This window comes from Malurus melanocephalus, unplaced genomic scaffold, assembly GCF_030028575.1.
Source record: "Malurus melanocephalus ecotype Western Australia unplaced genomic scaffold, MMel_1.1 scaffold_222, whole genome shotgun sequence".
Lineage (NCBI taxonomy): Eukaryota > Metazoa > Chordata > Aves > Passeriformes > Maluridae > Malurus > Malurus melanocephalus.
This window is the reverse complement of record NW_026623454.1, coordinates 152,119-174,277: the sequence shown is the minus strand read 5'-3', so window position 1 is coordinate 174,277 and position 22,159 is coordinate 152,119. Positions and strand designations below refer to the sequence as shown.

Sequence of the window (22,159 nt, the reverse complement as noted above, 5' to 3'; positions counted from 1 at the left end):
TTACAGATGAGGCAGGAATAAATGCCAAGTGTTGGTGCAGGCAGCAGAGCAGCTCTCGGTGGGGAGCGACAGCCGCTGATCCGAGCGGTGGCACAGGAGCAGAGGTCTCAGCTGCTCCCTGTGGGAAAGTGTTCCTCCCCCCCTGTTCATTCAGCATTCCTCTGGCTGGCTGTGCAGGGCTGATTCTAATATTCCCTTTAACATCTAAAATGTCATGTTGTTTCAGATCAGGTTGGAGTGAGGATTTTTGAGGAAGAGAAGTTGTTTTCAGAAAAAACTCTCTGACATGGTGGAGCTGTTGACTGCACAGCCTCCCTCTGCTCAGGACTGGATGCTCTGGGGATGAGGTTTGCAGTATGGGCTGTATAATCTCAGTCCATATCAGCAGCCCAAGTCGGAGCTGGGCTGCCAATTGTGGCACCTTTCAAAATGAAGAGCTTTTAAAATGCAAAATGCAAGAATTTTATATACAGGAGACTCTAGACTAAAGTATACTTGAAGAAGTCGTTCCACTTAGTGCTGAAAAAAGCCTTTGGGATGCAATCCCATTTCATCCAACCTGTTTGAAAATTAATTATGCTAAGCAGGCTTTTTAATTACATTGCTTGAAGGAAGAGCAGCAGAACATGTAAATTCCATAAGAGAGAGAAAGCAAAAGGTTTCCACTGCCATTTATGGAGCTAAATTCAACAAAAGCAGCTGTAGCATGACGGGGCAGAGTGTGATTATTTTAAATGAAGCCTAGAGAAACTCCTGAATTCCTCATTTTTGTTTTTGTCAATGTCCTGCAGTGCTCAGTTGTCTCACACTGGGCATGACATTTTTTCCAGAGTTTTAGGACTTTCCGTTRTGCAGCTTTTGACAGTGGTACAGCAGCCTGCAGCAAGTTAAAGCACTTGGCTCTTGCTTGGGTGGGAGCCAGGGTAGTGTTTGAAAGCACAGTGGACATCTGTGAGAAAGCTGCCCCAAAAGTGCCCGGTACCCCGTGTGTGGCATCCACCACCACCATCTAGTGGTGGTTGCCTTCCAGCCTGATGGAAGTAYTGTGCAGAATTATCCTGGATATTTGGAAAATTCTCACCTGGGGCTGTTCTACCTCAGTACATTTCTGCAYTGTTTATTTGTTTGCTTAGTGAAGGCATTCAAAGAGGAAAATTAATTCTGTTGGGAAGTCTGTCCCTATGTAACAGCTGGAGAGGCCATGTGAATGATTAGWTTGGAATATAAAATGTGATATAAAAGAGCACTGGGTTTTACAAGGTATCACTGAATGCAAAATGCTTGCAAATGTGACTCTTGAATGTCATGTACACAGTTCCAAAAGCACGTGGAGGAGTTTAAAAAGGAAAACACTTTAAAAAAAAATCAAACAAAACCCATGACTCCCTTTCTGGCATGTTTGTTATTCTGAGCAGTTTGAACAGCACTGGTAATTGTGAAGAAGTAGTTAAACACATAATTTTTAACTCTATATTATTCTTTTTAGACTCATATTTGATTTGTGATTTTCACAAATGAATAACCTTCAGGCAATCTGACTATTACACATAAAAGTATTATGCTTTATATAACAGCCTTAAGAGCACACTGATCAAGACAGAACCCAAACTATCCCACAAAATGTCCATAAAATGATTGAAGAGTCACTCCAGGTTACAAATTATTGTGTACAACTTACTTAACTTTGTGGGAGTCTAAACTGGTTATACATTGGGCGCCTCCAGCAAGCACCACCTGAGAGAAGAATTCATCCTACCTATTGCAAACATCTTCCTAGTTTAGGAACAATCTCCTGTTGGAGCTGACTGCTGCTCTTCAGTCACTGCTGAGGAAAACTTGATAACTAGCTGAGATGGAATACCTGGGTTTGGGACAGATAAAGTGAGATAAATTTTGTCCAAAAAGCAAAGGCACAAAAAGGAAAAATGAATCGCTTCTTACGACTCAATGTGGAATTTTTGAACCTGACCTTTATTAATTTTTTTTTTAAAAAAACTTAAATAATTTTTGGTTGTTAAACATAGAAATCAGAGCTTTCTATTCTGATTGAAGAACTGGGATGATTTGTCTTGCAAAATAATCTCAGATTTCCTGAGGTGAATATAAGGTATTTCACATGGGCTTTGGAAATCCAGACCTTTCTCTTATTGCAAAGAAAATGCTTTGAAAAGGCAGCAATAAGGAGTTCTGTTTACTCGTCATTTCTGGGTGGACCCTTTATCCCAATTGTGAATTCCAACTTCAACCTCTCCCCACACTGTGCTCCTCAACTGGCAAGCTCCTGTGGCTCTGGAGAGAGACCCATGGCTGAGGGGTGGGTTAGGGAGACAGGGCCAGGCTGTTCCTGCATCCCCTGGTGTCCTCTGTGACCGCCTTGAGAGAGAGTGGGACCAACAGTGCACATCCTAAATTCTTACTGCACCAAGATGTGAAAACCATGTGGGAAAGAGCCATGCTAAGATCATCTTCTGCACTGTCACCCTCTGGGCTTGCTCAGAGCACCTTCTTCCTTTTCAGTCTCCTTTTAGTGGCCATGTCTGCTCTCTGTCTTCCCTCCCTGGCTCCACTTGTGTGTCCTCACTTCTGCTGGTCCTGAATTTGTGCTGCTYTTTGGAAGGATCAGGGAGCAGCCCTGGGCTGGTGTTGTGCTGGCATTTGTGTGGAGCCACCAGCTAAGGAGCTGGCCCTTGCTCTGAGTGCAAGGCAGCAGAGTTACCACAGCTCTCTTTGAACTGCTTTTTGCTCTCTTTATCCTCTGTTCACTCAAAGATTTATTACCCTTGAGATATATCAGGTTGACACTAATAGGAAACGAAGCTTTTTGGTAGGGGGGTAGAGATCCTCTGTCAATGCCCAGTCAGTCCTTGACCTTCCTGCTTAGACTTTTAACWGCATTGCAGTTCTGTTGAAATGTTTTATTTTGCAGACACCACTAGCAATTAAACAAAGACCACCATCTCATCCTTAAGTGGCTGCCAGACAGCTGTCAGATATTAATGACGAGTTTGCTATGACCGGAGCGGGATTAAAACTGGTGACCTACATGTGAAAGACTTTGTATCTCATTTCCTCAAGCTATTCACCCCTAGAGTTCTTTGAAATGTAATGCTGTTTCCTGCTCTTATTAATCGTGTTTACTGGTGTCTGCCTGCTTCAGTCAGTGAAATGTCTGGGATTGATATTTCATGGTCCTCTTTCTTGGATCACACACAGTTTCTACCCATCCTAATTTTTATTCGCTCTGGTTGACCTTAAGAGATCTAGAAACTGGATAATAAACCAGGAGTAAGAAGATCAAAGCTTTCTACATCTAGGTCACTACTAATACTCCAGTGGTGGTCATTAGAGCATATGCTTAGCAGCCGATGTAAATTCTTTCAATCCCCTTCCTTGTGCTCACAAAATCAACTGTGCCTTTGTTTGATTGGCATTTTTGGTGACTTCAGAGCGTGTTTGGCTAATTGGGAACAAATCTGTGAGCAAGGCATCTATTCAGGATTTGACCCTGGTTTAGTAAGCTGCTTGGTGACTGCTATTGTTTCTGTAAGATGGGAGCCAAATAAAGAATCCAGCGCTGAGAAATTCAKATGCTCCAGGCTGTCAGTACAGTTTAGACCCTGCCTTGCCATGTGCTTCCATTCTGGGGGAAGATTGCTGGTGTGGGGGTCCTACAGAAAGCCTGCAGCTGCTGCATGTTTCCAGAGAGCACTGAAGAAATAAAGGTTCTAGGCAGAGATCCAAAGCAGGGATGTTGCCAGGGTTCAGCCTGCATTTCAATCCTCTAGCACACGAATTTTCCAGACAGACTGGTTCAGCGATTCAGATGGTCCCACCCCAGCTCCTGGACAAAGTGAGTGGGACACATGACACAAACACGTGTAASAGGCAGCTCTCGGTGCTGCATAGCTGCTGCCAGACGCCAAACACTGTGAAGGAACAGAGAAATGCTTTGAATCTTGTCATGCATGCTTTTGGAAGGAGAGTGATGTTATTAGCAGYGAGATTGTCTCCTGAAATGGAAATACATAATTCAGTTTGTGGTTCAGTTAGTTCTATTAAAACTTTGTCTTTATTTCTGCTGTCAAAATATATTTAGAACAAAACCTTCAAGTTGAAGGCAGGAAAGATTAAATTGCTTTTATCTCTTCAASTTAAACTGAAAAGAGATGATGGTGGAAGGGGCTTTTGAAGGTACAGCAGTGCCAGAGCCTCCTTCCATCTGCTCACCAGGCAGGGGAGGACATGCTCACAGGATTTTGATGCAAACTAAGCAACATGGGGGGGACCTTCCTTCCAGTGTCCTGTTTCCAGTGAAAATGGTCACTATTTGCCAGTCCCCAGAGCCCTGCCAATTCCCTGAAGCTTCTTGGGATGCTGAATAGCTTTTAGCAGCCCAACATCAGATACTGAGTGGGCCAGTGAATCTGGCCCTGCACTGTGGGACCTCCTGGAAGGTCCTTCACACTTCATACTCTCCCTCACCTTCAGTCTTTCAGTAAAGCTGAAAATCTGGCATTAAACAGTGCAATGGAAAAGCAGTGAATGGCGCAGTATTCAAATGTAAATGACTAGATAAGTGGTTGGGACTTGTTCAGAAATGTAACACAGACATAAAAGCCTCATCTGAGCTCATCATTTGGCCTTGGCATTTGTTTCTAATGCCTAAAACCAAAAACTGCCTTTCCATGGAGAACTTGGAAGAAGATCAGATTCATGATCCAAAGTATTTGGAAACCAGCATCTCACCTGCTTTGCATGGAAACTGTAATTCCTGGGCTTCACAGAGCAGCCAGGTATTTGCCTGCCCTCTCAGCAATGTGCTGTTTGCTTTCATGGYTTGAGAGCTGTCGGTAATTCAGATATGATAATCCTTTCCATTATCCAAATTCAAAAAATGCTGTTTCTCATAGTTTGTGTTTGGACTTCTTGGTATTCTTCCCAGGTAGAGTCATGTGCGTCCACAGCATGCAGTGTGAATAACAGGTGGCTCCTCCCAATGTCTGTATGTTGTATAACCAATTTCTGTATATTGTATAATTAATTTCTGTATGTTGTATAACCACCTTGCACTGAAACCATGACCTTTGCACCTTCTGGCATCAGTCCTGGGCATATTGTTCATGTGCTGTTTGACTGTAACACATGGGCAGCCACTCTGCTGCTCCTGGTACATTTACACGGGCTGTGCTTCCACGGGGACTCAGCCTGCAAAGGCAGGATGGGCCTTTAATCGGGAATTTGAGTTTTGTTAAAGCACACTTAAACCAAATTTCATGCTGTTTTCACCTGATAGTCCCAAGCAGATGGACCCAAAAAGTAATGAGTGGTAGGTCAGATGTAAAAGTTGGTAGATGGTTTATTTATGTGTGATCTCACAGGCTCATTTGTTTTGTTCCTTGGCTTTGCAGGTTCTCTGGTGTCCACCCGGTGCATAGGTTGTGGGATTAGATTGATGCCAGCAAAGCACTTTGGGATCACTCAGAGTTCTGTGGGCATGAAAACAGCTCTTTTTTTAAATTGAAAACCTGTTAATAAGTGCACATCTTACAAATTGGAATAGCTGGCTACATCTACAGATTGCTGTCTCTCCTGAGACAATGGCAGCGTTGATATCTGTCAGGGGAAAAGCACTAACTGGTTTGCTGTGACTAGAAAATGTACATTGCCCTCTTGTGAAAACACAGCTCTGCTGCAGCAAGAGAAACAGCCAAGGATACATTTCAGTTGAGAAGTCAACATATTCTGCCAYTCTATAATTATAGCTCAGGTTAGTTGTTGCTTTACACTGACATTTCAGTGTGCTCACAAGACAAAACAACCAGATCTTTCCTATTTATGTATACAGGGTAGGAAAAAAACAACTTTTCTCCCCCGCTTCRCTCTGCAGTCATCCTGGATTTTAGTCACTTCATGAGCGTACTGAGCTGGGCTGTCATTGTATTGCTGTGACAGCTTCACTTGTATTTCAGCTCCATGACAGGTCTCGAACACATGGTACTGTGGCCTCAAATTTGCATTCCGTCTTCAGCACCACACCATCCCTTTCTCTCCCTGTCAGAATAGACACGTGTAGATTGCAGATATTTGTGCACGTTACTGGACACCCCACAGGACTCTATTGTTTATTTGCCAGTCTGGAAGTGCTATAGGTACATCATCACTTTTAGAAGAATGAGAAAATAACACTTCAGGTTTCAGCTGAGAATTACAGTCTTACTCTTCACTGAGATATTAATGTATTCAGCCTGTGGTCATGCGATCCTTCMTAACCCCAAGAAATCACAAAGTTCTCACCTGGAATGGGATTTGGGTCATGCCTGCTGTTGGGCTTTATAACCCACTTTTGGATTTATCAGCCCACTAAGATTTATCAGCAGTAACTCTCTCCATTGAGCAAGGAGCATTGGGTTGGTGTTCGTTGGGCTAAATGAGACAAACCATTTAAACACATCACCTCACAAAAATATTTTTTTTGGAAAACAGTGCTAGCAGAAAAAAAAGACAGTATATTCCCAGATGAGAGATGTAGATCCTGTGGCACCAATTGGATATCAGGACTTTTCCACAGCAGAAAAGATGTCAGTAGTGTAGTGAACCAGAGAAGCCAGATATTTTGGACTAGGGCTGGAAAAAGTATTGATGCTGACAGCAGGTAGAAATTATTAAATTTGAGACCTTCTCTCTCTGCCAGCAGGGCTTTATTTAGATTGAATTTAGACAATTTTCTTCCTGAATAATCCAGACAGCTGTGAAAAATCTACCTTTTTCAGTGCTTGCTTCGAGTATACTCTCACTGTTTCCCAAATGGCGAGAGCCAAAACCTTGACACAAGGAGTCTCCAGCTGGCAGACTTTTGTGAAAATATCATTTAGCTGTGGGAGCTTCCAAAGAGTTGGCGGTCTGCTCACATTCTAACAGGAGAGACTGAGTTATTGGAGGTTCAGGCTCTTGCCAACACTCGTGTAAGAAAGGAAGAACAGAGCTACCTCAGAAAGCAGTCTCTGATTTGCATTCATAGATTCTCTCTCCAGTGTACTTAAACAACCCAAAATACTGCTCCTAAATGCTAATGGTGTCTTCTTGGGTGAGTGCTGAAAATGTTGAATTTGAGAGCTCTGGAGCTGTGGTTTAGGATTTTGCCTTCTTTCTCATGTGCTCTCCCTTCCCAGAGTCGTAGCAGATGATGATGCTCAGTCTGCCCTGGCAGCTGGATTAGGTGTCCTTGTTCCATCCCAGGTGCAGCAAGAAATGCCAGTGTTGTGATTTCTAATCAGAGCCTAAACCCAGCCTGGCAGATAGGCTTGTCTGTATTTTGACAGCACCAAGGATTGTCACCCATTAGCTTGCTAGGCTGCTGTTTTTCCTTAGACATATCTTGTTCCATATTTCAGGTTTCTTCTCTCCTGTTGTTTAACAGGGACTAGACAAAATTCTCCTGTGTTTCTTGTTCAGTCGGTATTTGTTACTTCCTCAGAGACTGGCTGGTCTGTACAAGATCATTTCCGGGGCTTTTTTCACCCTTAGGTGTTTGGATGTTCTCTGAGGAAAGATGCAAAGAATTTTGTGATTTCTKTACAAGGAAATCTGGTTGTAACTTATGAAGATGTTGCCACTTCTCCATAAAGATCTCATGCTATAAGAAGGGGGAGGTTGCCCTATTTATATAAGAACATGAACTCTGAAGCAGATGAAATGCCAGGCCTGTCATATATTTTTAAATAAGATGTCACATGGTGCTCTGTGAAACTCATTGCAATCTGGAGACAGCTGCCTCAAGAGAGTGGTTGTTCATTGGATGCCTYTTGCAAATGGATTATTAAATGTTTMGATCTTTGACCTCTAAAATCGTTTGACCATCAAGAAGACTCTAAGATAGGAGTGTGTTGAGAAAGGAATGCTGTATAGGAGGAAATTCAGAAAAGTCCCCATGCTGGAGAACAGGCCTGCCCGTTACCTCTGAGGTAACAGGAAACAATTGAGAGAATGCTTTGTTGTTTAAGTCTCATCTTCTTGTAACTTTGGTTTTGATATTCTTCATTTGTTTGACAATTTAATGTCTTACTAGAATTAACTCATTTTATTTTATCTTTAATTACATCTGGTATGAAATGTGAGTCCATCAAGTAAGGGTAAAGTACTTGTTACTGTTCCTCTAGAACCAGCTTGACTCTAGGGAGCATTGTATGCAGTCAGCTCACGGAGGAGATCGGAAGGAACGTGTGGATGTCAGAACTGGGCTGCATCCCCCAGCTGGAAACTTTAAAAGGACAATTTGGGAACTGATTTCACCAAGAACAGTGTTCCTGGGAGGCTCCCTCTTGGCAAGCATAAACCAGAGCCCTTTTGGAAAGCAGTTGGTAGCGTAATGGGTTGGCCATGATTACACAGTTTATTGTCCAACCATTAATGTCTATGCAGCTTTTTAATCATCTTTATTGACTCTAGGGTACGAGAACATTAAGGATGATACGTTGTGCAGCTCTCAAAAGATGAGAGAGTGAACTTCTCTGAAGGCACATATGACTAATCAAACCTCCTTTGAGTTCTCCCCCCAACACTGAATTCTTTTTTTGCCATTATTATTGTTACTGTATTCTTGTGTGTTTGCTAAGGACTGAGTAGCTGTTGTTRTATATTCATTAAACCCTACAATCTGTTTTATTTAACATGTTTACCAGAATACTTGGGGGAGGAAGCTCAAATCTATTACTCATACTGATTAATCAATGTGGAAAAGTAGAAGTTGCTCCCCAGTGTGAGATAGTTACCATAATTATAGTGTTGGGCAGTTCAGATTGCATCACTCCACATTTTCCAGCGTGTTTTTGAGGAWTGGAAGCATTGATTATGATACATCCCTCTAGTTACGCTTTGCCATGTCTATAAATAGGTCTTGTATTTTGCTACTTGCAATTTTATTTAGTTGGGCTTCCAGTTTTTTATAGGTTTTTTTGGTTTGTTTTTTTGGGTTTTTTTTTTTTTTTTTTTTGTTTTTTTTTTTTTTTTTTTTTTTTTTTTTTTTTTGGTTTTTTTTTTTGTAGCTGATGGGAAAAATTCATACAGATCTGATGAAATGAAATTCCATTCACCACTCCAGGGAAGATTTCAGTTTTACATTTTTCAGGCTCAGAATTTTATGCACAACTGAAGTGGTGCAGGGATCTTCAGCTGGTCTGGTGCACAGGGGGAAACTTAATCCAAAGGAAAACATGTAGCTACACTAAGCTTCTGTGATAAATAAAGCAGCAGAGAATCAACATCAGGGAAGTGTGCTGCTTAAGTGCTTTTTGTTGTGTCTTCCTTTGAGATGACTCCTAATTATGTTATTGAAACTTCAATCACTTTAATGATGTCAAATAGTGCATACAATGAGATATCCTGGTGCTGGAAGAAGGGACATGGACTGTAGCTTTCTTTTAAGCCTGCATATTGATGCTTTTATTCTGAGTATAGTTTTTCTMATTTTTTTTTAGAAAAAGGTAGTTTTTAATTAAAGGCAACTCATTCTCTGCAGATTTTGGAATTTATTTTATAYGATCCCTTTTTGTGGTCTTACTGCATTCTAGTGTTAAGTCTTCTGCAGAGTAAGTGTATGAATAATGATAAGATCTTGAAGGAGCCAAGTGGCAGGTCACCTCATAGCTAGTTGGCTTTTCTGTAATACAAGAGGTTTAATCATGGAAAAAGGGAGCTGAAATTCAAAGTTACCATGCACTAAAGGATTTAAGGTTGCAATAGCAGGCAAATGCAGGAGAGGRGGCAATCTTGCCTCTCACTTGCAGTGCTCTAAATCAACAAGCAGTGGTTTATAGTAATAGGTTTATGGATTTCCCTAAAATGAGCCCTTGTGATCATGTCTGATACCTGGAAGAGCAGGTTAACCCATAGAAACCCTCTGGAAGGAGATAATACAGTTACCCTACCAAGGAAACAGAATCCATGGGTAATTTTCTCTCTCTGAAGATCCACAAAAATCTGCATCCCCCAAGAGCTGACTGGAGTTGTTTGGGACAAAACCTGGGAGAAATCTACTGTGTGGGATGATACTGTCTTCTTAAGCTGGCCTCTTCCCTAAAGAGGAGACACCTCTGGAGACCATCTAGTGCTGAGTGTTACTAGAGTCAATATCCACACTTTGTCTCCATTGGCTGAGCACAGCCCATACCAGCACAGCAACAGCGTGTTCAGGGAGATGGCATCTCCATGTGAAAACAGCTATCCATATGGCCCACAGGGAGGTTTTCTACATCTCTTTCTACAGAGAGAAAATAACATAACTGATAGAAAAAAATAAATTGGATGTGATGAGGATCTTCCCTTCTTGCACCATTTTAGACAAGGAACGAGAATGTGGTGCTCCTTCTTATGATTCCGGGCATCCTCTGAAAGTCTTTGTTCAAGGCCCCTTCCCCTTAGAGGAGCTGGTCTGTGAGCTAAAGCCAAGGAGCCATGTACCTGAGAGCTGCCATCTCCTGTGGTTTATTCCAGACCTGTCCCTACAGCTTCCCAATTCCCAGAAGGTGACACAGTGGGTCATGCCATTCCTGTCTTCTTTCCCACCCCTGTGAAAATCCTTTCAAGTTACAACTAAAAGTCTTCTTGCACCGTCTTTTCATCTTTCTTACCTGTTGAGCTTTAGGTGTTATCCAAATGCTGCTCAGCCAAGATTCCTAGATAGTGTGACTATCAATAACAGCAACAATAATAGTTATCCATGTGGAACTGCAAATGTGCACAGCACTTCATGWAAATAAAGATGGGGTTTTTTTAGACATCAGTGAGTTCAACAGTGTTGTCCCATTTCTAAGCAAGAACTGATTTAGTCCACCCCCTTGATGTATGTCTTTATACATCTAGATACACAAATATAGATTCTCTAGGTATATAGAGGTKTATATACAGAGGCATGATCCTTTGCACCAGAATGCTGGTATTTCAAGGGTTTTATATCCTGTTGGGCTTGTAAGTCTTGGCCTTGACATGTGGAATCTTGGAAGGATTTATGTTTTTTGAAAATAATAGATGCAGAAGAAAATACATTATCTTGGAGGGCTGTCTTCTTAAAACTGCACTGTATTAAAAAACTTATTATTATTATTATTATTATTAGTCTCCATAATAAGAGAACTGGAAGGGTTACAGAGGGATGAATCTCATAGGTAAGGCTGTACAGAATTTTCAGACGTCTACCTGAAAACCTACCTGCTGTCAGCTTCATTGCAGAAGAAGAGCTTTGAGGCARACCTTGGAGCAGTTGGAAATGCAGGCCCCTTTTAAATGATTCAAAACCGCATTTCAGTGCAGTTCCTCTGTGAGTTGCTGGATTGCTTTCAAGCTTGGTACTGAAAATAAAAGTCAGTAGGATACATCTAGGGGCAACAGGGAAAAAACAACTAAGCCAAGATGTTGCCCACCTGCCTCCTTTCTGTTATGTCAATTATTGCTGCTATTGCTGCTATTCCTCCCAGCTCTCCCCTTTGACTTTGGGGTCTGTTCCATTCCCTTCCTACTTCTCCCCTTTGGGAAATAACAGTTCTAGCCATTTTCCTTCTCTTCCTGCAGYTTTCTTTCTGCAGTATTGGGCTATAACAACTCCATATGTAGTGGAATTTTAGGAGGACACATTACATAAGTATATGAGACAGTCAGATATTTCAGGCACAAGTATTTTTTTTCTGCTGTTCCATCTGTATATTCATGAGATGGTTGTCTCAGACTTTAGTCACTCTGTTTCAAATCCCTTTTTGGCTGGAAATGGCACTTAGTGATGCTTCTGTAGACCTGTTCTTTTGGGAAATTTGCACTAAGGACTTCACAACACAGCAGGCATAGCATTCAAGTTAATACTCTGAACCTTTGGAACTAAAACTCACTGGGAAAATAAAATCTCTTTCAGAAATGAAAAAGACCCAGATGATCTTTACTTGGGGGGAAAAAAAAAAAGGAGGGGAAATAAAAAGGAAATGTCCCAATGTATCCTCCATTTGGTATGGTCCCAAAATCCCTAGAAAAATAACATGGTGTCAAGAAAAAGGAAGCTGTAATTAGGCTGGGACACAGCCACAATACAGCAGGATCCTGATAACCCTGTGCTGTCGCTGACCTTGGGGTAGTGAAAGATTGTGCCAAACTTAAAATAAATAAAGTGTTCCAGTGCTCTGCTCAGCTAAGGAAGATCAAAGAGAAATAACATTTAATCAGTGGTAGTTGTGRTGTTAAGGACGAGCAATACTAATTGTTTTGATGAGAATTGTCTCTAAAGATTTTTTTTTTATTAGCACTGAGCAATAACTGAGCTGCTAGTGTATTGACCTATAGCACTACCACAGCTCAATTAAGTTTCTTATTGTCCAAATCTAATCAGAGAAAACCTGGGATTGAAAATCGATTCATTTCCTGCTAGTTAATGACTAATTCCCCACAAATGTGAAAATAAAGATTAACTTTTCAGGTTGGATGTTTTTTTAGAGGTAGACTCTGCCAGATGGGTGTTTATGAAGAAGCATTGGCTTCTCTTTTCCCATCCATCTCCCTCCAATCTCTTGGCATAATCTTTTTATAGAGAGTCCTCTTTCACCTTACCCTGTGGTTTGTGCTTATTCTCTGATCTCTGSTATTGATAATTCATGGTCAGCTCCTAAATACTCAAATATTTCTTCTTCATATTCTTCAGATGAGTATTTCTGTGGTGGCTAAAAACACCTGCAAGACAGAGCGGCTTAGTCCTCAGCCATAATGTAAGGGCTGGTCACAGTCTTTGGAGGTCTGGGTGAGGCACAAATTCTTTGCTGATCCCTTCAGCCTGTACAAGTTGTGAATTTTCCAGGTGAAGAACAGAAGTTGCATTCTTGCTCATCTAAATATTTCTTCTTCATGTTAAGAACTGACAGCTGTTTACGAGCATTGCCGTGTGTCTGTGCACACACACGTGGTCACAGCRTTAAAGTGACTGAGCAGGGACATGAGCAAACATCCACGAGGTTTGGCAGCTCTCCCCAGTTCTTGCCAGCTCTGTGGCTTCCACTGCTGCAGCATCTGAAACCATCAAAAACCTTTTTCTGTATTTATCCTCCCTGTGCACCTCTGAGGTGGGGACAGCTCACAGATTTACACGTGGAGAACCGAGTCCTGGATCTAAGGAGACATTTGGACTCTGATCTTCAGTGTTCCACAAGGTTATCTTTTCCAGAGTCTCAGCCCCATGGTTTAGCTGCTGCTAAACCCACAGACCCAGAGCTGTGGATGTGCCACTCCTTGGGACCCTCTGGCAGGCGGCTGAGGCAGATTCCCAGGAAGGATATTTGTACCTTACACTGCAGATGTGCTGCAGAGTGCAGAGTCAGATCTCTCCAGAACAAGGACAGATGTGTGCCTGTGTCTTTTTGTGCCCATCTGGTTATGCCCTCGTTACATTCATTTTCAGTTTTTTACAAAGAGGCGGTGCAAAGGAAGGCTGCAGCCCTGCAGGTCACCCTGAGTGGCACAGCCTTCCCCAGTCCTGGCAGTCACAGCCTGGACATCTCTTCCCCTTCTCGTGCCTTCACACATAAAGTGCAAGAGCACAGTATATTGTAGTAAATTTCAATTATCTTTTCTCTAAATCAATTCCTGCTGCTGGCAGGAGCCCAGAACTTTATCCTCTTGGAAAATTAACAAAGAGAAACCTGCTCCCCATCATCACAGGCATCCTCCCCAGTTCGGAGGAGCTGTAAGGCCAGGCAAGACCAGCAGCTGTCAACATCTGATTTCAGCTTAAGGAGGTTTGCTATGAAAAAAAAAAAAAAAAAAAAAACTATCTGGGCATCCAAAAGCTGCCAGACTTTCTGATTCTCAGAGTGCTCATGTTCTGTACTTACAAATATAATCTGGATGCATAGCCAACTTATAAAATAAAACCCTAATAAAGAAGGGAAAGTAAGTCCTTCCTGAAGCATAACAGTATCAATTGTTTAAGATTTTTCCCACAGGAGCCAACTGCTTGGCTTGTTTTTATGTGCTGGCCCTTGGCAATGCTTGTGCTGCTCCTTGCCCTGGTTGTGCCCTCTCATTCCCCTTCTCAGCAGAGCTGGTARTGCTTGAACCCCAAATGGGACCTCTCCTCTGACAGGGGAATCAGCAGCTGCTTCTTCCATCTTCTCCAAGCCTGGGATACAGGAGCCCTGTGCCATCTCCTGCTTTCCTCCTCTTCTGTGCTGCAGCTCCCACTCCAGCTCTGGAAGCTGTGACCTTACATCAGTGACCAAGCTGTCACCTGGGCATGTGTAGGCAGTGTGCCCTGCTTTCTGTACACTGTCTAATTCTGGTTTTCTCTGTTTTATAACAGAAGTTCCTTTTTAATAGAAATGCATCTCAACCATGATAAAACATCACATGGGAAACAAAGCACCACTCAGACCAGCCTATAGGTTTGCTCCACCCCATCCTGTTTAAGGATGAAGATACCCTTCTCTTTCCCAACCCCTCCTCATCACTGGGGAATTTGGGGGAGTTGATTTTGCATTTTTTTTCTGTATGTTTTAGCCATATGCTAAAATTTTAGCCATATGTTTTAGCATATGCTTTATGCTTTTGCAATAATTCCCTCCCAGATATGATTTGAATGATCACTGAGTTGCCTGTGAAGAGCATCACTTCAAAGAGGCTAAAGCAGCTGCAGCCAAGCAGATAAATATTTCCAGGTATTTGATCCGTTTCCCTGAGAGTTATGTACAATTTGTAGGTGTTACTTGCTAGATATTCTGATTTCAGGACTGTCTGAATGCCCCTCATACACCAGAATGGTGTCCAGAAACACAGCAGGGGCTAAGAATCTGCAGGACAATCCTCTGATACAAAATTTAGAAGCAGATTAAGGAAACTTTTTATCTGCCTTTTTCCTTTCCTAATTAGCCATGTACTGTAAAGATAACATTTTGTTCACACCCCTGCATGTTGATTCAACCAGTTGGGAAATACACAAACCAAGCAAGAGATAAATCACAGAATGGTTTGGGTTGAAAGGGACCTTAAAGATCATCTAGTTCCAACTGCTGGCATGTGCTGGGGCCACTTTCTCTAAAGCAGGGAAAGCATTTTACTAGATGAGACTAGAGAAGGAACAAAGGAATGAGCAGTATTGGGTCACCCATGGAGCTGGCTGATATTGTTTATCTTGATTTTTGGATGAAAGGAGTAAATGAGGAGACAAAGCTGGTGCTCAGAGTGCCCTTTACAATGGTAGGTTGCAGTAAAAGAGAACTCACTGCTTTCATGTGTGGATTGATCACCTGGTCAAGGGTTTGCAGAGAACACTGAAGGCTGAGGGTGTATCTGAAAATTCCAGTTGTGTTTCATTGTTTGTTTCTGAAGCATTCACCAAGCTCATGCCAGAGGCAGACTAAACCACCCTCCTCATATTCTCTCTGACAAAAAATGGGTGTTTTTGTCTCCCATTGCCACTTGGCTTAGACTGCTCTGAAAGTAGTTAAAACCTCTGCCTTCATACTTTGGTAAGGCTTCACTATGTTTTGATAATCAAATAATGTTTTACCAGAGCTGGCTTCTTTCGCTCTGTAATTGTTTTAGTTTTCTTTTACTTCATGTCTTATTTATGAATAGCTTCAAAACAGGCCAATGGAAATCTTCAAGTCGGTTTTTAAACAAGTTTTGACAATGTTTTTGAGTTATTCTGAGCTAAAAATAATACAAATCAGCAGGTACAGACTGGAGAACAGTGCCTTCAGTCCCTAAAGGACCTTTTACTGCGTTTGTTCCCTACAGGAAGACAGATGGGGAAAAAAATTTTAAAAGGTAACAGTTTCATTTTTTGCACCTTGTGAGGCTGTAAAGGCCAAGGCTTAGCTCTGAGCAGTGCCACTGTCTTCTTCACCTCCGAAGAGAAAAAATCATGGTCTTGTCTGCAATAAAAAAATTGCAGAATGTTTTTCTCCCTTCTACATGAGGCTAATGGTGTGCCCAGCAACGAGGAAGTCACAGCTTGCTGCTGGTCCTCCAGTGGGACACTGAGTGATAAGTTGCAGAATCATTTAGAAATTGTCTTCAGCATCTCCAGCCACCATCTCCTCCATGGCCCAGCCTAATTCCCTGCTTTGTTCTTGGACTCTTAGAGGTTTTTGGGTGTCTGACACTTCTTTGCCATTTGTGTAGGTGTCCTTTTTCACTGTAATTTAGTTCTTTGGTCTCGCCAGTCTGTACCATTTCTGTGGTTTGGTTTTCTGGGCAATGAACAGTCCCAATTCCCTCCAGTTATTCACCTTTCTTCTATACAGACTGTAGGAACAGTGATCAGGCTCATCCTCAGCAACAGTCAGCTCTGGAAGACTGCAAAGTTTTGAAGTATTTTGTTCTGTAACAAATACATTGCAGGATAGTCATCAGTAGAGATTTAAAAAGCAAAACATTTGTCTTCAGCTTTGAACAGCCAGCAGGTTCTCAAGAATAGAAGGTGAGGGACATGGAATTCGTGGTGGAATACAGGTCACGAGGGCTGTTTTTTAACCTCTCAGCCTGGAGAAGTGCACATTCGTCTACACATACACATAAAATTAAATATCACCTATGTTAGCATCTGCAGCTGGTACAGGATTTGGAGGGGGAGGTAGATCATGGAGAAGAGGAAATGATGAGGATTTTTGATAACCTGAAAATAATGTTCAGGTTTTGGATAACATTCACAAACTTTGTTCTGATCCTGAATGGAGGCCTGGGAGCCCAAGAAGTCTTCCCATGGAGGGAGCTCTTGCTTTTGGCAAAAGATTGAGGTTGTCACTAGAAGAACAATCGAGCAAGGCCTGGTAACTGCAGTCACTGTAATCCTGAATTGTATCAGAGAACCCAAATATCTTTGTGTGCATTGATGAGCCCAATCATGATCATATTTAAGGCCAGAAAGTACAGAAAGAGCTGCAGCAGTACCTGGAGGTATTTACAACTCCATCAGTTTTGATTATCAAAACAGACACAGGGCTTGGGTCGATACCAATTGCTCTTTCAGTTCTTGGAGAAGGAGCAGAAGCAGTGGGCAGATGCTGACCCTTACAAAGCCAAATGGGAAAATCACAACTTTAAGAGAGATGTTAACATGATAAATTACCACTGGAGTGGGTACAGAGTCCTGCTCACTTAGTTCCTCCACAAGATGTTCAAATATCTTCCCAGAAAGATACTTGGGAAGTGAGATGGGGCATATTTGATACAATTTCTAGGATAATACAGCAATTTACGGTAGTACTAAATCACAACAGGGAAATTCACAATAGGGAAATATTGTCAATATATGGAGTTGGGTAAAATTTAACCCTGCTTTCTTTTTGGAGTGAAAAGGAAGATTTTGCAATGAGTCACTGAGTCAGAGAAGCAATTGTAGCAGTCCTCTTCAGCAATGCAAATGTTACTTGTCTACAGTGGTGCCTGAAAAGTTCATATTAGAGAAAAGAGAAAGCTGAAAAGAAAGTTCAAGGTTGGGACCCCTGTGGCAACGCAGCCGTGGCTCCTGACATGACCCACATGGCCACACAGTAAAAGCAGCTGGCTGAGCTCTAAGTTTTGCGTTTTTAGGGCAAGATACTGCTCTGAATGGGTGTCCTGGGTTTAAAGCCTGATTTTCCCTTTCCCGGCCTAACCGGGCGGAAACACCAGAAAATGTTGTGGTTTGAACTGTGCCCACGACGTTCCCTCCCTTCCCCCCCCACCGGAGAGGGAGAAGGGAGAGCGAAAACCCAATTAACACGAAATATTTATGGCTTTGAGATAAACATTGCATAATTGGGAGTTAAGATACCTATATGCTCCACAAATAGTCAGACAGACTGCATAACTTAAGTTGCAAAACAGATTTATTACTACACACTACTAAGAATGGCACTGGGTGGAAAACAGAGATAGGGATATTTACAAAGAGAAGAAAAAAAAATAAAATGGACAATTTAAGACGCTTGTTATTCTTTCAGGGGACCCATATCTTTTTTCCAAGTCCCCCCATCTCCACCCCTCCCATGTTGTCCTTCACACACAGGGGGGCAGGAGAAATGAAAGTCTAACACAGATCAAAACACTCAGCTGTTGTCCAAGCGTTGTAGGAGAAAACATTCTTACAGCTCCAGCTGTGGGATGTGTCCTTTCCGAGATACAATCAGTGTAAACTGCTAATAGCAGGAAAAGGAATTTCTTTACCTTGCAGGAGAAAAGAAATGTCCTTCAAGGCCCATGTTGTTTTTTTTCAGCGACGTGAGTCCGATTATCACAAACCTCCTGGCAGAACACCAAAACACAGCTTCTTCTACATCAAAACKTCGTGGGGGGAGCAAACCTCTTCTCTATTTCTTGGCTTCATAATCAAAATACAGTCCAGTCCTCAAAAGGCCAGGGTTTTTTTTCCTCAACAGCAAGGTCGCTTTACTTCTCTATACAGGTCTCGCTCAATATGATGGAAATAGTCCTTTTCAAGAACAATTTCTCTCCTCCATGTTCGTTCGAGAACCACAGCAAGGGCACAGCTTCTCCTTACTGTTCTGTGATCTTTAGGTCTCCATTTTTCTTCTTACATCTCCTCACCCTCCTGCTCTGTTTTTTTTTCCAGTGCAAGATACTAAAACTACATGCTATCAATTAACCTAAACATGGCAGCAGCATCTATCTTGTTTTGAATTCTTTCTTAAATACTACAAAATACGTCATCACAGAGGTGTAGCTATCCTGTGTAATTGGCCCAGGCCTGATGGTCAGCCTGTCCATCAACCTCAGAACCAATGATGGATTGGCTCTGAAACACAGGAGGGGGGCAGGGCTCCCTTTGCTGGAGAAGAAGAAGAAGGAGATACCCCCTAGGACTTCTCACAGCAGCCATCTTTGTGGTTTMTTGRTCCYRWYCCCCCACCACCAAAAAAATCAGACCAAGTAAAACCATGACAATGGGGAAATGGAAAATTGCAAAATGCAGCTCCATTCACTTCAGCTGCCACTGAAGACTTTCCTTCAAGCTTAACATTATTAAATGCAGTACTTACTAAGAATTGGAATTTTAAAAAGCACAATGAGATGGCTCTCATTTGGGGAGTAATGCATGTTTATATTTAAGGAGCAGGAAAACCTCCATGTAATTGTGCTGGGCATACAGAAACAAATATTGCTTGTGTATGGTCCCTGCACTGCAATAAGACTTCAGCACTGGTTCTAAACCCCCTTTCTTTAGGGGTGTGTTTTCTTGAGTCTGGCCCCCAGAAAGAACAACTGCCAGCTCAAATGTCTCAAACCATACACCTCCTGAGGGGAAAATACATCAGCTGAAAACCTACATGTTATGGTCATTTAAAATATTCTGTTAAGCTACAGTCAGTTGCAGTGTTCACTGAAGGATGTTAGGATATTAAGTGGGAAAAACGTTGCACTGTATTGTTTAACTGAGTCTCTGTTCCCATCTTATGTACTTGAATGTTGGTTGGCAGAGTGGAACATATGTTCATGTGGGTTTTTTATGTTATGTGTGGATTACTTTTTTTTTAAATAAATGAAGTTATATAACAATCCCACACAAATACTTGGTTGCAACATGTGAAGGGCTGGTTAAAATTCTCTTAGAATGCACCCTGGCTGCTGTATTTCATAGAGAATATTACACACAATCTGCCATTTACACCCAACTTTGTTTCAAGATTCATCTAAAACTTTAATTTAGCTTTAAAGTGTCATTATATATATTTGCAAATACAGGCTTGTGGAAACCTGAGAGATTTTTGTAGAGTTAAGTTTTTAATAATCATTCCAGTGTAACTGTTAGGGAACTTTACACTGCAGATCCTCAGTTTCCCACAAAGCTCACCAGCCACTCCTCATAAATGCCTCACTTTGGTGTTTTGCAGGCAGGTACACAGCTGTCTGCTTTGCATTAACACAGTTCTATGTATTTTTATATTTTGCAGTTCTTCCCATATGGAGATGCGTCAAAGTTTGCCCAGCACGCCTTCCGAACCTTTGATAAAAACGGAGATGGGACCATCGACTTCAGAGAGTTCATTTGTGCCCTGTCCATCACCTCACGAGGCAGTTTTGAGCAAAAGCTGAACTGGGCCTTCAACATGTACGACTTGGATGGTGATGGTAAAATTACAAGAGTGGAAATGCTGGAAATTATAGAGGTAAGACCAATGTGACACTCACAAACATCACAACATTAATAAAACCTGATTCCTTGTTCAGACTGTAGATTTTAGGCACACCAGAGGCTGTCTGATTAAATGCACACTGCACAATTCATCCTGCACTGACTGGTGCCCAAGTGGTATGAACACACTAATATGTTAATAGATGTAATCTTGGAGAATTGCAGAGGAGTACATATGTGCATTTAAGCTTTTAAATATCCAGAGATTTTTTTTTTCTTCCTGATGAATGGATTAACCATAAGAACAGCCAGCACAGGATTTACAAAACCCATCTCGAAGTCATTTGACACCCATGAAATTATTGGACTGGAGCTCAAGTAGCTGAAGCCTTACTGGAGATTAACTTCAGATGATTACAGAAATTTACAGGGATAACAACACACTATTTTAAGTGAGCTCTCACAGATGGGCTTTAAGATGACCACAACATATAAGAGGAAGGATAAAGTTTACTGCCTTCGTCATCTGCCGGCTACTTGCCACAGTAGTTAATACCAGATTGTGCCCACATGTACACACAGAAACCTATTTAAAGGTGATGACTTCTGAAACCAAGTATTCAGAATTTATGTGAAATATTTCAACTAAACAATTGATCCAGAGGGTAAGTCATGATAGTTCTACATTCTGAAACAGGAAGCCAAAGAAATCCATTCTGGGATGTAAAATGTAACCATCAAAATAAAGAAAGTAAAATATATTCTTCCTTATTTTAAGTATCTGGACATTGGATTCTAAGAAAAAAAAAAAAAAAAAAATCCTAAGAGAAACTTGCAATCATTTTATTGTTAGAACATATTTCCAGAATTTGATCACATCAAAACATTAAATTGAATTTTCCATTTGGTTTCTTTCCAAAGGCCATCTACAAAATGGTGGGCACTGTGATAATGATGAAAATGAATGAGGATGGTCTGACGCCTGAGCAACGGGTAGACAAGATCTTCAGTAAGATGGATAAGAACAAAGACGATCAGATCACACTGGATGAATTCAAAGAGGCTGCAAAGAGTGACCCATCCATTGTATTACTGCTGCAGTGTGACATTCAAAAATGAGCTTGTGTACGACGCGTCATAGACTGCACAGAAGTTTAATGTTCCATTCAGTTTGCAGCTATTTCCACACACACAAAAATTTGCTTGGACTACCTATAAATGGACTTGCTTCTTGTGTTTGAAACACTTGTGTGCATGAGAATGTCATTTGCTAAAGAATTTTAAAAGTATATATTATAAAAATAAACTGCCACAACGTGATGTGTGCAATGTCATTTCATAACAACCTCTTCCTCTGAAGCCTGTGCAGCAGGCCTGTGCTGCAGTGAATTATATTATTTATTGTTCTTGTTTTACTGATGCTAGCTCTGTGTCTCCTAGACTGAGTAATGTTAGTGACACTGAATTCCCATGGTAATGTTAACTGTTTATTATAAATCATGTCACCATTCTGCTGTAAAGTAGTACTGGACAGACAGAAGGGAAGAGCTCCTGGGCTCCCAAGTCTGATCCACACGTGCTTGTATTGTCAGTGGATATAAATGTACTTCATTTGCATGCCTTTTAGGTTTGCCTTAATTCTTACCACATTTGCATCCCTTCAATCTGGAAAGAGCTATGTCAGAGGAATGCAGTATATTAAAAACAAAAAAAAAAAAAGGAAAGAGCTATGTCAGAGGAATGCAGTATATTAAAAAAAAAAAAAAAAAAAAAAAAGAAAATCCTGCTAAAATTATCCCCTTAATTAAGAATATATATAAATATATATATATATAATGTTTAAAATATTGTTTTATTGCAAGTTTAAAGGTTTTATTGGAAGTGTATTGATCTTTGCCAGAATTTTCAAAAGCTTCCACAGAGGTTGCAATATATATGTCCCAAAATAAATTTATAACATTTGACCTTTTCCCCTAATTCTTATTTCATGTCTTCAGCATGGTAATAAAAAAAAGGAAAAGTTCAATCTCTTTAATTATCTGTCACTGTACACTGGGAAAT

General features: G+C 41.3%; 1 protein-coding gene across 1 annotated transcript in view; it reads left to right on the top strand.

Annotated features, from left to right (window-relative positions):
- VSNL1 (visinin like 1) overlaps window positions 1-21,811 on the top strand; it is an 86,362-nt gene extending 64,551 nt beyond the window's left edge. The window contains exons 3-4 of the mRNA XM_057374302.1: window positions 19,917-20,132; window positions 21,020-21,811. Of these exons, the coding sequence (XP_057230285.1) occupies window positions 19,917-20,132; window positions 21,020-21,217 (414 nt within the window). The 3' untranslated portion in view covers window positions 21,218-21,811. The remainder of the gene's footprint in view (window positions 1-19,916; window positions 20,133-21,019) is intronic.
- Window positions 21,812-22,159: the final 348 nt, after the last annotated feature.